We start from the raw sequence: 12,605 nt of genomic DNA, 5'->3' as shown, positions 1-12,605 counted from the left end.
TAAATTAACTCAACATTTGACTTATGGGACACTAGAATCTGCACCCAAGTCTTAATCATGCTGCTTCCATAAATTGCTACGGACAGCTTCATATATGGCCAACCAGGTGAGAGACAGCACGGAAATAGATAAGAGGTGTAGTGCTCCAAGAACCATGCATTGTGGATTAAATTGTGTAGTACTGAGTAAAGCTCTGAGATTAAAAAGTACTTTCTCGCCTAAAAAGACAAGCACTGAACTAGAGATTGAAGTTATTGTGTCTGATGACTGACTGTGAAGTACTGAGAACGTGATTCCCCCTCCTTCCCCCCAGCTTCCTCCCTGAGAAGCTTATGCCCTGCTTGTCCTCGCTATCCTAAAAGTCAAATGCAGAAAAAGTTGCACTTGGTCCAGTTGCTGAGCCATAGTATTTCGGGCTCCAGAACACCAGTGGCAAATGGTCTCAACCACCACAGTTGGGGGATCAGCTGTCCCTGCGTGCCCTTTGTCCTTCCCCATGTCCCCAAGTAGTAACTACTGAAGGTACTCTCTGATGCGGTCATTACAACTTTTAAGGTTGGAGTAGGGTAGTAAGATGGAGGATTTCGTTTGAGGAGGATAGATTTTGGACCCTGCCAGCTCTTCCTAAGTTCAGGCCCCTTGCAGAGAACTGCTGGCTCTTCCACTCACCACTTCTTTGTTTTCTAATCTGCCTGCCCGGAAGATGGCAGATGAGGCAATCATTCTGTGTCCAGACAGGAGCATGACTAAGATACCTATCCTGGTTATTATTGAGGCTTCCCGGTTCTTCAATTGGTGGTTAGATTGTCCGGATTTCTTATGGATGGTAAAAATGCTGCCTCCCAAATTTTCATTATCACTTTCACTGAAGCATAAATAAATCCATTTATGTCCCTTGCTCTATTGTACGGAGCATGTGTGCTCACCACTCTCCTCTAGCAGAAATGTCAGCTGTCAGATCTTCTTTATCCTTGTCCATCATCTTTACAGACAAAAGGAACATCATGCAAAACCATATTCATGTAAGAGCCACTGGTTAAAAATAATAAAATGAAATTCAAGTGCATTACAAACTGTGCAGGAGTGAAAATAAAAGGAGCAAGGTGATGAAAACACTTTAACGAGAACAAAAAGTAATATAGGCAGCCTTAATTTATATTTCCTCAATGGAAAACAAGATGACTGTCACAGTAAGTACCTTCTCCAACCTCACTTTGCCTTGAAATCCTCTGCCCACCATAGAATTTTGTTTTTGCTGCCGACAGTCTACAGCCCCAAGCTCATGGCTACCTGAAAAGTTCTCTCAGCGCTAGTCACCTCCTTACCCAGGTCATCAAGCCATGACCGTCCCAATTAAAAGGAAGGTGTAAACAGCCAGAATTTTAGCTACTTTCAAAAAGCTGTCAGCGATTTGCAAGCTCTCAATGTATATGGCAACTTGTTCCAGAGCTGGAGGTCAAGAAATGCAAAGGACCAACCACACTCATGAGACTGCCTGATCCTAGGAACTATTGCCAGATTCGGCTGGTTAGATCGAAGTGTGCGGTTAGGACAGTACCCCGATACCAACCGTCTCAAAAACACTGGTCCTGTGTTGGCAAGGCACTTATGCATATACCAAAGAGTCTTGAACTGGACTCGCCGTTCAATAGGGAGCCAGTGTAAAGTATGTAATAGACTGACTACAGAAGTAGATGTGGGTGGATTCAGGGAGTAGATATGGGTGGATGCAGAAGTAGGTGGGATGCAGCATTCTGAACTACTTGAAGCCATTTCAGCAAGGCTTTTGTCGCACCCAGATATAGTGCGTTACCATAATCCAACCTGGAAACTACCAGAGCTCGGACCACAGTTTGTTGAGCAGAAGCCGGAATACATGCCAAGTTCTTCCTCAGCCATTTAACAATGTCAAAACACGTGGCCGCCACCTTATTTATCTGGAAACGCATAGTCAATTTATCGAAAGCCACACTTCCAGACTTTTAAACTACTAGAGCTGGTGAGGGAGACAGACCCACGTTAACAGGCCAAACATGAGGACTCACAAAGATGGGGATGACTGCCCACCAGCAGAACTTTTGTTTTGCCTCCATCGAGTTTCAGCAAATTGGTGTTCATCCACGCTGAGACTTGGGCGAGACAGATGTTAACAGCTTCTGCATTGTGGTGATCTTTAGTTGAAAAGGATACCACAATTTAGGTGTCATCAGCGTAGGAAACAAGTGTCTACCCATAGGATCTCAACAAGAGGCTTTACATATAGATTGAACAATAGTGGACTAAGCGTAGAGCCTTGCGGTACTCCCGAGGCTAGATGAGGTTTAGACATGTGTTGATGTGAAAGCAACTGAAAGGTGCGGTTAGAGAGGAAAGACCTGAGCTACGACAAGGCTCTGCCCTGAATACCCATTCCTTCTAGCCTACCAAGCAAAGTGAAGTGATTAACAGTGCCAAATGCAGCACTGAGAGCTAAAAGAATCAGTGCCACAGTACAGCCCAAGTCCACTTGACCTCAAAGATATTCCGTCATGCTGAGGTGTGCTGACTCAGTAGGGTCACCAGCCCTGAATCCTGATTGCGATGGGTGCAGTATCCTATTTAGCTCAACATATGATGAAAGTGGTTGTTTGACATATTTCTCCAACACCTAGGCAAGTGTAGATTGGAGTGAGATGGGCCTATAATTTTACCATTTGAGAGGATCAAGGTTAGGTTTTTTAAGTAAAGGTGTGACTAAGGCCTGCTTCCATGCTACAGGAAGACGTCCTTCGATAAGAGAAGTGTAAGGAGTTGAGTAAGAAGCTCCATCATTGCAAGTCTAATTTAGCTGAGACGGGTGATCGAGTGGGGATCCTGGCCTTGTGTCCGCCAATAGTGACATGAATGTAGTAACCTCTAATGGACAAAAGGTATGCAAGACACCAGATGAATACAGATGGGAATCATCCGAACCAGTTATTTATGTATCAAAGAATGTAATTTGAATATTCTCTATGTTTTTCTTTTAAAATGCTGTGTTCTGAGAAAGAGGGGTAGTAGGGGTGGTCACCGATTGGGCAGAGACACTTTATACCACCCTAAAAAGGGTTTTAGGACAATTATTCACTGCGGCAATTTGACCTGCATAGTATTTAGCTCTAGAAGCGCAGCACTGCTTCTGATAGTCCTTTAAAGCCCTCCTGTAGCTTTGTTTAGCTTCATTGTAATAGGACTTTCGCCACAATCTTTCCAGGCCTTTGCATTGTTTCTTAAGCTGATGCTGTGATTCACTGTATCATGGAGCGGGAGGAAGAGTCCTAAGAATTACTTTGCATTTAATAGGAGCTAGGATGTCAAGGGAGGATCTGATCCTTGCATCCACCTTTCCTAAGTCGTTATCAACCGACTGGCTCAATACTGGTGGGTTGGCTTCCAATGCTAGATTAAGAGCAGGAAGATCTAACTTCGACCAATTCCTGCAGAGGAGTCTTGCCTGGTCATCTCGAGTACGAACTCCTGGGAGGGGAGGGTTAGCAAACGGGCCAGCAAAGTGGTCAGACCATGGCAAAGGTATAGCATGATCTGTCTGAATGTTGCCAAGATTTGAAAAAAAAAATAGGCTCTACCAAATGGCCAGCCACATAAGTGGGGGGATTGCGTAATAAGCGTCATATCAAGTGCAGCTAAGTCCTCAATTAAGAATGCTGCTGTTTTACAGGCTATGTTATCAAAAGTGGATGTTATGATTGCCTACAATAGTAAAGTTGGCATAGTAAAGAATAGATGGAGCCAGAGCTTCTGAGATACTTGAACTCTAAATTGATGCATTGCCAGGTGGGTGATAAATGAGAGCTCTGGCAATGCAAAATTGTGAGTCACTGATAACTAGACAACAAAGCTTCACATTCTGGAATCAACAGGTTGTCTATATCACGCAAAAAATGCTCTTCAAAGATAATAGCAATGCCTCCACATTTGTATTTATCTCTATCCAATGTTAAATTCCTTTAAGACAGAGGTAGAGCTAAGATAATGTCAGGTCCTGACGCAGGGTTTAACCATGTCTCCTTAAAAAAACTGCCTCTGGCCGTAATCAGCTAAAAGGTTACGCATATCTCAGTGATGCTTTACTAGTGACCGTCAACTGAGGCTGAAAAACTTAAAGCCTCCACCGTCATGGATAGAGTGAGACTTACTGGTCATTACCTGGGCTAAGGGATTCAAACCAGATTCATACTCTGGAATGGCAGTCTTAAAATTACAAGAAGAGTATTTCCTGGACGTTACTGCTTGCTTTAAGTCAGAGAAAGGAGGAAAGGTTCTGGATGTGGGTGGTCGCATAACACATAAGTGAGCAACAGAATAGGACAACCTACCTGAAGTGTCAGAGGCAGCATTTCTGGCCCCATGGTCGGGCGCAGACAGGCTTACCTTAGGAACACCTGTTGCACGCAGTAACAATGATGCCCTGTTTAAATACGCTGGCATGAGGCGGAAACATAAAGTAGAGCGCTAGAGCACTAACAAAGACAAACATGGGCGAACAAAAATGGTCACTGATAGATCAATTCCCCCCCAAGTTCTAAGCACCCTTTCCCTCCAGCATTAATTGTAGATTAACGGTTTTCAAAAAAGACAAACAGCACACTTTACAAAAACAGCAGCAACAAATGTATATCAGCTAAATAACTTGGCTTGCAGAAGACAGCCATTAGGGGTGTGCTGCAGCTGCTTTTAAATATGCAGGCATGAGGCAGAAAAACAAAGTAGAGCACTCGAGCGTTAACATAGACAAATACGGCTGATAGGTAAAGTTGGATTTTTTTTTTATGGCAATCATTTTCTACCAAAGTTACTTGATAGGGATCTATGGGTGAGTACATGAAAAAGTCCATATAACCCCAACGGCATGTATGCTTCTTTCACATAAAGTAGTGCAAAGTGCTATTTTGTGCAACTTTAGGGCTCCTATTAAATGCAATTCAGGATTTGCACTGGAAAGTAAGCCCCAAAACAACATTTCACACCAAATTTGCATAACTTTTAAGGCAGAAACGAGACACAAAGCGTTAATAAATCTTCCCTATAAACGTAACGCAATTATTTGGGTGTTATGATAATAAAATTGTACGCTACCCAAAGAAACCATTTTTTTTTTTAATAACAAAGATTGAAGGGAAAAAAAATAAGATGCTAAACCTTTGACGCCAGTTTAGAGCTCAATGTGCTATATTAGCAGGATCGTTATTTACGAACTCCAAGTAACAAAAGGTTCTCTGAGACACAAGCATTGCCCAACTGAGCTATTTACATAAAATACTAATCTGTGATCTGCATGTTACACGCTGTGCTTGGCAGCAGGAACATTAACCCTCTAGGCTACTATATCAGGAGTCAAAATTGTCACTCAACAAAACGCAGATGTCTCCATCAAGTACATTAACCACCAGAGTTACCGTGTTGTTGTAAATATTCCCTGAAAAATGCAGAGCACACAAACATCTTTGCAAGTTGCTCTTATCTTGGTTCCGACTGTCATACAGAGGAAGCCCCCTAGACTGTAGTGCCTAGTGCAACTTCAACAGTTGTACCTCCCTAAAGCTGGCAGTGCCACCTCTCACATCTTCCTGAATTTACTGGGGCACCTGCTGCTCTTGTGTCAACTGTTCCATCTGCCAGTCAAGATTTTCATACTATACTTCCAATAAAAAGGACTCCTTACACCCCACAAGTCTGAGCAAAATATAGTCAGCCAAGAGCAAAAGTTACATCTAAAAAATGTTTGTGGCATCTGGCAAGTTCTATTTTGCCCCAGACACCCAATATTGACAATTTAAAATGAACCTCGAGATTAAAGTCTAGTACACATGAAGGGAAAAAACATGATGGTATGTTACTTTTTGCCCACAACCTCGTAAACATCCTGATGAGGCAACTCATACCTGAACTGACCTAAAACCAGCCCAACTAGCTATTGCTCTAGAATGTGTCAATGCCCAAACCCCCATACACACCACAGCCCAAATCAGCTACTGTATCAATTTCTTCCAAAATCTTTCTTCCACTACTCTTTCAACTCCTCTGTGTGCGGCCTTAGATGCCACCTCATTTTCCAATAATCTATGCTCCAATGTGGTATATGTAAAGATTACTCTGTAGGCAGTAATGTGTAGAAAGTTACTTATTAGCAGCACCCCGAACACATCCCATACATCCCTGGTCCAGGCTCAACTGTCAAGATTGGAACACTACCCACAGAACATCACCAACCTGGAATGTTGACCAACATTCTATTCCAGCACAATTCTCTATACCATCTAATGCGGATATCACACACCTCCCTCCTTAATAAACAAAATAAAACGAAATTAACACACCATAAGCAAACAAAATATTACAACAATACATACTACTATTTCTGTAAGAGAAGACAAATGTTAAACTACAGAAAGAGCAATCAAAATAGACAATGTTCAAACACCTCCAGTAATCAATCTGTGGACCTGGCTTTGTCATTAGTTTTAGCAAAACCCAAACTATGCAGATTGTTCAATTGGATATCCATAATGTAAGCTTCCTTCTATATAACCAAAGGATTGGCATTAGACACAAGGATAATACCAAGATCCATCTGATGGGGCCAACTTCTAACACTGTCCCCGTTGAACGGGACATATACTTTCCCATGAATCTTGTTGCTCCTGAATTTGATTTCAGCCTCAAGAAACCCCTCAAGGCAATGGTTTGACCACTGTGGCCACCTGGAATAACATCAGGATCATGCAAATGTATCTTATTACACACCTTTTTGTCAAATACTTAATTAGATATCAAGATAAGCCATGCCCCTGAATCTACAAGAGCATCTGCTGTTAAACAATCGAAGGAGATTATATCCCTGGGATGCTTTTTCTTTTCATCAACTGTAAATATATTGACCAACATTCTATCACAGCACAATTCTCTAACCCGGATACCACAGTATGCTCTAGCAAGTGTTTCCCGGCTTAACATATCTACCCAAAGCATAAAGCAATTGTATATATTTAATAAACCTCGGTCTTAGACATGCCAAACTCTGACTATGCTTCAAAAACTACAACACTGAATTTTTACCCCACATGTTCCACACTTCAGTGATACTCAAAAAGTTCCACTCAGCCACCTACCTCACGCGTTTTTGCATCATTCTCACTTTCCAGCATTACTCTCCATGTCCTTACAAGCACTACAGTTGGGTTCAGGAGGGATTTTGCTATTTGTGGTCCATAAATGCAGTGCAGGAATTCCTTGTCTCCTACCCTACACCTGTACATCCTAAGCAAGGGCTCCTTCTGCATCTCAAAGGCCTTATCCACTGACAACTATAGATGTGCTGAAATATAATATATATCTCCAGGACCGAGATTCCACCATCATACATTCCAATATATAATGTATATCTCACCACCAGCCCATAAGAAGCCATGGAGATTATCTTCCATCTTTCAGAAAAGGGCACCAGGGACTCAGAAGTGGGGCTTTTGCAATATATATATAAATATATATATATATATATATATATAAATATATATATATATATATATATATATATATATATAAACACTGGAAATCAATCCAATCATATTGATTAATGCTGCATAGGCAACAACAGAAGGTGCGTGATCTTATGGTCTCTTTCCTGAAACGGTCCATCAATTGTTCCAAGACCAGAGCAAAAAGCACCTCTGTCTGATACACAAGTTAAGTGGAAAATGAGACAACAGAACTATGTTCTACCAGCCTCTTGTCAGAGGCCCTTGTATACAACAGTAACATCCACACTAACAAGTCAGGACTACACCCATCTCTTTTTAATTACCAGAAGTCCCAGAATTCATTGATCCCAAGGCTTTTCATTCTAGTAAATCAAGGCAATCTAAAATCTTCTGTCATTTCTCCTCTCCTATGTCAAGAAAGGAATCAGTGGGGAAGAGCACTATTCAGCTGTGTAGCATTTTAGATCAGAACAGCATAAGATCATTCAGTACTAATCTTTCCCTGATTCGAAGTTCCAATAGCACAACCCTAACTTCATCATCCATAATTTCCTGATTTGAGAACTCACTTTTCACTGGCAGATTTTCAATAAGGTCCATTATTTTGTATTGTAGGTGGGTGCATCCGGAGTCATAGATGAATATCATAGCTCAACCCTACTAGTAACCAATTTCCCAGTACAGTCAGACTACTGAAATCGATATATTCACTAGATCCTGTCTGATCAACCATGCCATGAGTTTATACTCACCTCATGAATCCATTTCTGTGATTATGAAACTGGATTAAGCCTCATTCTCTAGTAAACATCATATTCCTCCTGTTTCATTGCCAATTGTCTCTACCTTAACAAGTCCTCGCCTTCACCAATGATCTTACATAAGTGAAACATTTCAGCCCTTAATAGCTCAGACGTTCCCACTTTTAGCATTTTCTCACTTGGTCCAATCCAGATTGTTTTAGTGTTGTATGCACCTCCATTTTATTCAATGTTCGTCACAGACCCCCATGATGTATGGTCACCCCTTTCGGCTAAGCATTCTGATGCGCCCATGTTTACATCATCTCTCAAACCAGTCCTGTATATCCTCTGACCCGAGGAAGAGCCAGGATTCCCACTCTGCCAAAACTCAAAGCTTTGCAGAAAACTACAACATTATTTTGGAATCAGATCTCTTCACACCATCAAAGCTCCACCTTTGTTTTTGCACAGCCGGCATGAAGTCTGGAACAATTCCTGCGTGAAGTCTTAAAACCAGTCCACCCTAGTATTTTCATAGTGTATGAAGACTGTTGTCTGACCTCCTAAAGACTCCATCCCTGCCAGAATAGCTGAGGACAACAATGGCCCACGGCAGCTGCCTGGGCCACAGAGATAAAACAGGTGCCCTGTGAGTCCACTTCATCGAAAAAAAACAAGAACAGACCTTTTTGGCTTGAGTACCACCTTGATCCAGTATACAGTAATTCCAAACTTGCCATTGTAGAATAACTTAAAAGCGTACGTTCTGAGCAACCTATTCCATCCTTCACGCGCTGATACAACATCACTGCATCAGACATTAATCATTTTCTGTATCCTTGAGTTGTATGGCATCTGAGGATACATCAGGAAGACCAGATTCTGTTGCTTTAACTCGTTTGTTCATTTTTCTGCGGGTCTCTGGATGTGCGAGACTGAGCTCAAAGTTAATAGTCATTTTGAGTTCTTACACTATTCTTGGGGCCACTGCACTCAGCACCACATCTCTGAAACAAAAAGAGCTGCCACAGTCATTGCCTGCGTATAGTCTTTCCGACAACAGTATAACAATTAACAAAAACCCATAGATGTATGCCCTTGCTGGCAATCACTAAACTTCACATCGAGAGAGAGTATGGAAAATGAACAGAAGACCTACCTGGGTAATGAAGCACCACAAGGGAGGGTAAGGCAGAAACAGCATCTCGACAGAGAAAGGCCCTATCACGGCTGTGAGGGGGCTTTGCCAGTTTGACAGGGGCAGACCAGCAATTGTGGGGGAAGGAGAGAGACGTATCTGAGGTCCTGCTGCATTCTTGATCTTGTGCACCATTACCTGGGCAGCTGCTGTCTTTCTCTCCCTCAAGTATTTTACTCGTGCTTGCATAGGATTTGTATACTCATCTGGTGCTATCCGATTAATTAAATCCATCGTGTGCTTTGGAAAATCCACTGCATTCGTCCATGTCATATAAGTTGTGTACACGATGGTAAGTGTGCACTACTTCTTCACAAAATGGTCTTTGTGTGTGAGAAGGAAAGCAATTGTAATATCGGTGTTGTACCTGCGCTTTTTTTGTAGGGCAGCCTTGCAATGCTACTACTAGCAACTTGCACCTGTTTTTGTTTGTGGGGCTTGCTCTATCTCGGCACTAGTTATGCTGCATGAGTGAAGCATGGTGAAAACCGTTTCACCACACGTGTCAAAACAGCTCCCATTGTCAGTGCTTGTGAAGAGTATGATTTCAACAGAATATCGCATGCACAATACTGTTCAATCCATAGTACCTGAAGTTAAACAGGTTTCTGCTAGCATATGTTATCCGTAGAGGGCACAGCTGATTAGGGAAGTCTAGCTCAAGTACCTCAATATGTACGATAAAGATATAAAATATCCTTGAGCGCACGCACAATCTAGCAAGCTACATATCTGGAATAGGAACTTGTGACAAAATCCAAACAGATCGCTGCAACGATTTCTCTGAAATGATGGGTGTAACTTGCAACTGCCAGTCTCCATGGCATGCTCAACTGACAACTCTACTGTAGGTTTTCTCGATCTGTTTTTGAACAACTACTAAGACCTGGACGATAGTATATATGTAATGGGGTTTAATAACGTTGTTTACTTTTCAAAAGTAATGGGCCCTCCCACTTGAAGCTCCTGCGACTCTCCTTACCACCGACTCCCGTCTGCACCTTCTCTGTCGTCCCCCTTTTTATTTTTTCTAGGTAGGTCCACCGCTAGAACCATCGATAAGTTTAACGCAAGTTTCTCATCAACAATACCCCTGCCTCCAAATCTCACTAGCATACTCTCTTTCCAGGAAGCAGCACTGACAACTAGGTCACTTGGAAGAGCGAGTCCAATGTCACCACCGCCTGTTACTGACACCCATGTACCGTCCCTTCAACCCCGTCGCCGTTTCTCACCTGGAGGCATCCGCCGGAGCTCACATTAAATCATGGCTCTTCGGGACGGCGATCCAACAAGGGCGCCGCCATCTTTAGCGACGGAAACAACGCGCGCACCAACACGCACTTCCGGGATTCTGACAGATCCTGCTTCTAGTCAAAAAGTTCTTCAAGGGCGTGGTTAGGAGAGGAATGGAAGTTCGCGCATGCGTAAATTTGAAAGGAACGCTGGCTGTCTAAAACATAATCTGTAAACTTTGTAGCAGGATGTCGTTAATCTATGAACTGGTACGGGCAGCCGCAGCTGCACCAGAGCTGTTTGAGTGAGTGTTGGGGCCGAAATTGTATTCAAGCAGTTAAGGAAAGTACAGGGGTTCTGATAGGTGACCTGTAGGTTGGCTAGATTTGCAATACAAACCCATGACAGTTTGCAGATATCTGTGAAAGTTACAAGTTGGCATCTATAATGGATAGAACATTTTTTCAATTCAACTCTACATGGTGCCAATTTTTCTGATTATGTACGGTTTTTCGATACGTTGTGTGTTCACATTTTTTCTCTGCCTTATCTGTGATACTGATAAATTAATTGACACCGGCGTGATACATAGACTAATTAGCTAGCGAATATTGTTATTGAAGAATATTACTTTTTAGGTCTCGCCTACCAGACCTAGTTCTGATGTGTTATTTCACAGAGTCAACGTCACATTTGGCGACGAGGATGGGATCCTAGATGCAACCGTGAGATGCCTAACACGCATTAGCCTGTACGGTGTTTTCCGGTTCGTGTATACGAATCCGCAACAGCAGAGTGCCTTATGTTGAGGAAGTCAGGGGCCACTGTAAAAAGAGTCGGATTCACCCAGAGGCCTTTGAAAATTGAAAATCACCTTTGGAAAACTAGTGAGAGGTATCATCTGGTGGGCGGCACATGCTGGCTCGTTGTCAGTGCAAAGTTCCTAGTGGCATTCCCTGACCGGCGCAAGACTTTTGGTGGCTGCAAGAAATGTTGAGACGTTTGGGCAGTCTGGAGTCTAGGAGTTTAGTGGCCAGCGTGAGCTGCAAGAGGCTCAGGGGAACGTCTGTGTGCAATCTCACAATAACCGTGAGCGACATGTCGATGTTAACGGCAGAGGTGTTCTTAATGCCCTGTGTCTGTTGTCTGGAATCCTCAGTAGCCATGTTGAGTTGTTCTTGCTGCAATGTCAAATACTAATGCTCGCTGACATTCTTTGAAGCAACGTCTTTCTCAGAAAAGTAACATTTTGGAATTAGGTGGCTTCATCGTGTTGGATACATTTAGGGATGGGTACATCTCAGTGATTATCAGCAGGCCTGTCAGAAACGGAGTGGTGTTCAAACAGGATTTGGAAAGCGCAGCTTAATCACCGTGAGGGTCTCCAGGTGCTCTGAACCCTGCAGAGGAGGGGGGTTCAGTTGAACAGCCAGGTCTTGATTCCCTTCCTGAAATCCACCGGTGAGGGTGATGCTAGGAGGTGAAGGGGGGGTCTCCAGGATCTGGCAGCGAGGTAGGAGAAGGTACAACCTCAGCTGTTTCTCCAGTGAATTTGGGGGGTAGGGGGTAAGCGAGGAAGAGGGAGGCAGAGCACAGGTGTCTGGTGGGACAGTGGAAGTTGAAACGGTGGTTGATGCATGCTGGTCTTTGGTTGTGCAGGGCTTTGTAAGTGTGGATCAGCTTTTTTTTTTTTATAAGACATTTTATTGCGTTTATAGCAACACAATCAGTACAAATATCAAGCTCAACCCATGAGGGCCACGTGAAAACATTGAGCAATACAGATAAATTGCACAGTCGTTCACAGTATCGAAGGTGACAGCCATCAGCACCACTGAAGCAGGAATACGTATTACAACTGCAAAAGCCATAGTCTCAACAGACAGACTTCTTGATCCATGTCTCCCAGAT

The 12,605-nt window shown here is 42.9% G+C and overlaps 1 protein-coding gene across 6 annotated transcripts in view; it reads right to left on the bottom strand.

Moving 5' to 3' along the window:
- ZBTB17 (zinc finger and BTB domain containing 17) overlaps positions 1 to 10,807 on the bottom strand; it is a 293,373-nt gene extending 282,566 nt beyond the window's left edge. For 2 of the 6 annotated variants that reach the window (XM_069240108.1, XM_069240110.1), the window contains exons 1-2: positions 10,694 to 10,784; positions 8,270 to 9,267 (exon numbers count right to left, since the gene is read on the bottom strand). Coding sequence is in view for 2 of the 6 variants with exons in the window: in XM_069240107.1 (XP_069096208.1) it covers positions 10,694 to 10,703 (10 nt within the window). In the remaining 4 variants the exon portion in view is untranslated. Of the gene's footprint in view, positions 1 to 8,269; positions 9,268 to 10,693 lie in introns of those variants that run through there. The other 4 variants (XM_069240107.1, XM_069240106.1, XM_069240111.1 and 1 more) reach the window with 3 other exon arrangements.
- Positions 10,808 to 12,605: the final 1,798 nt, after the last annotated feature.

Source organism: Pleurodeles waltl, chromosome 6, assembly GCF_031143425.1.
Source record: "Pleurodeles waltl isolate 20211129_DDA chromosome 6, aPleWal1.hap1.20221129, whole genome shotgun sequence".
Taxonomy (NCBI): Eukaryota; Metazoa; Chordata; class Amphibia; order Caudata; family Salamandridae; genus Pleurodeles; species Pleurodeles waltl.
The sequence above is the reverse complement of the archived record's forward strand: the minus strand, read 5'-3'. Positions and strand labels throughout refer to the sequence as shown.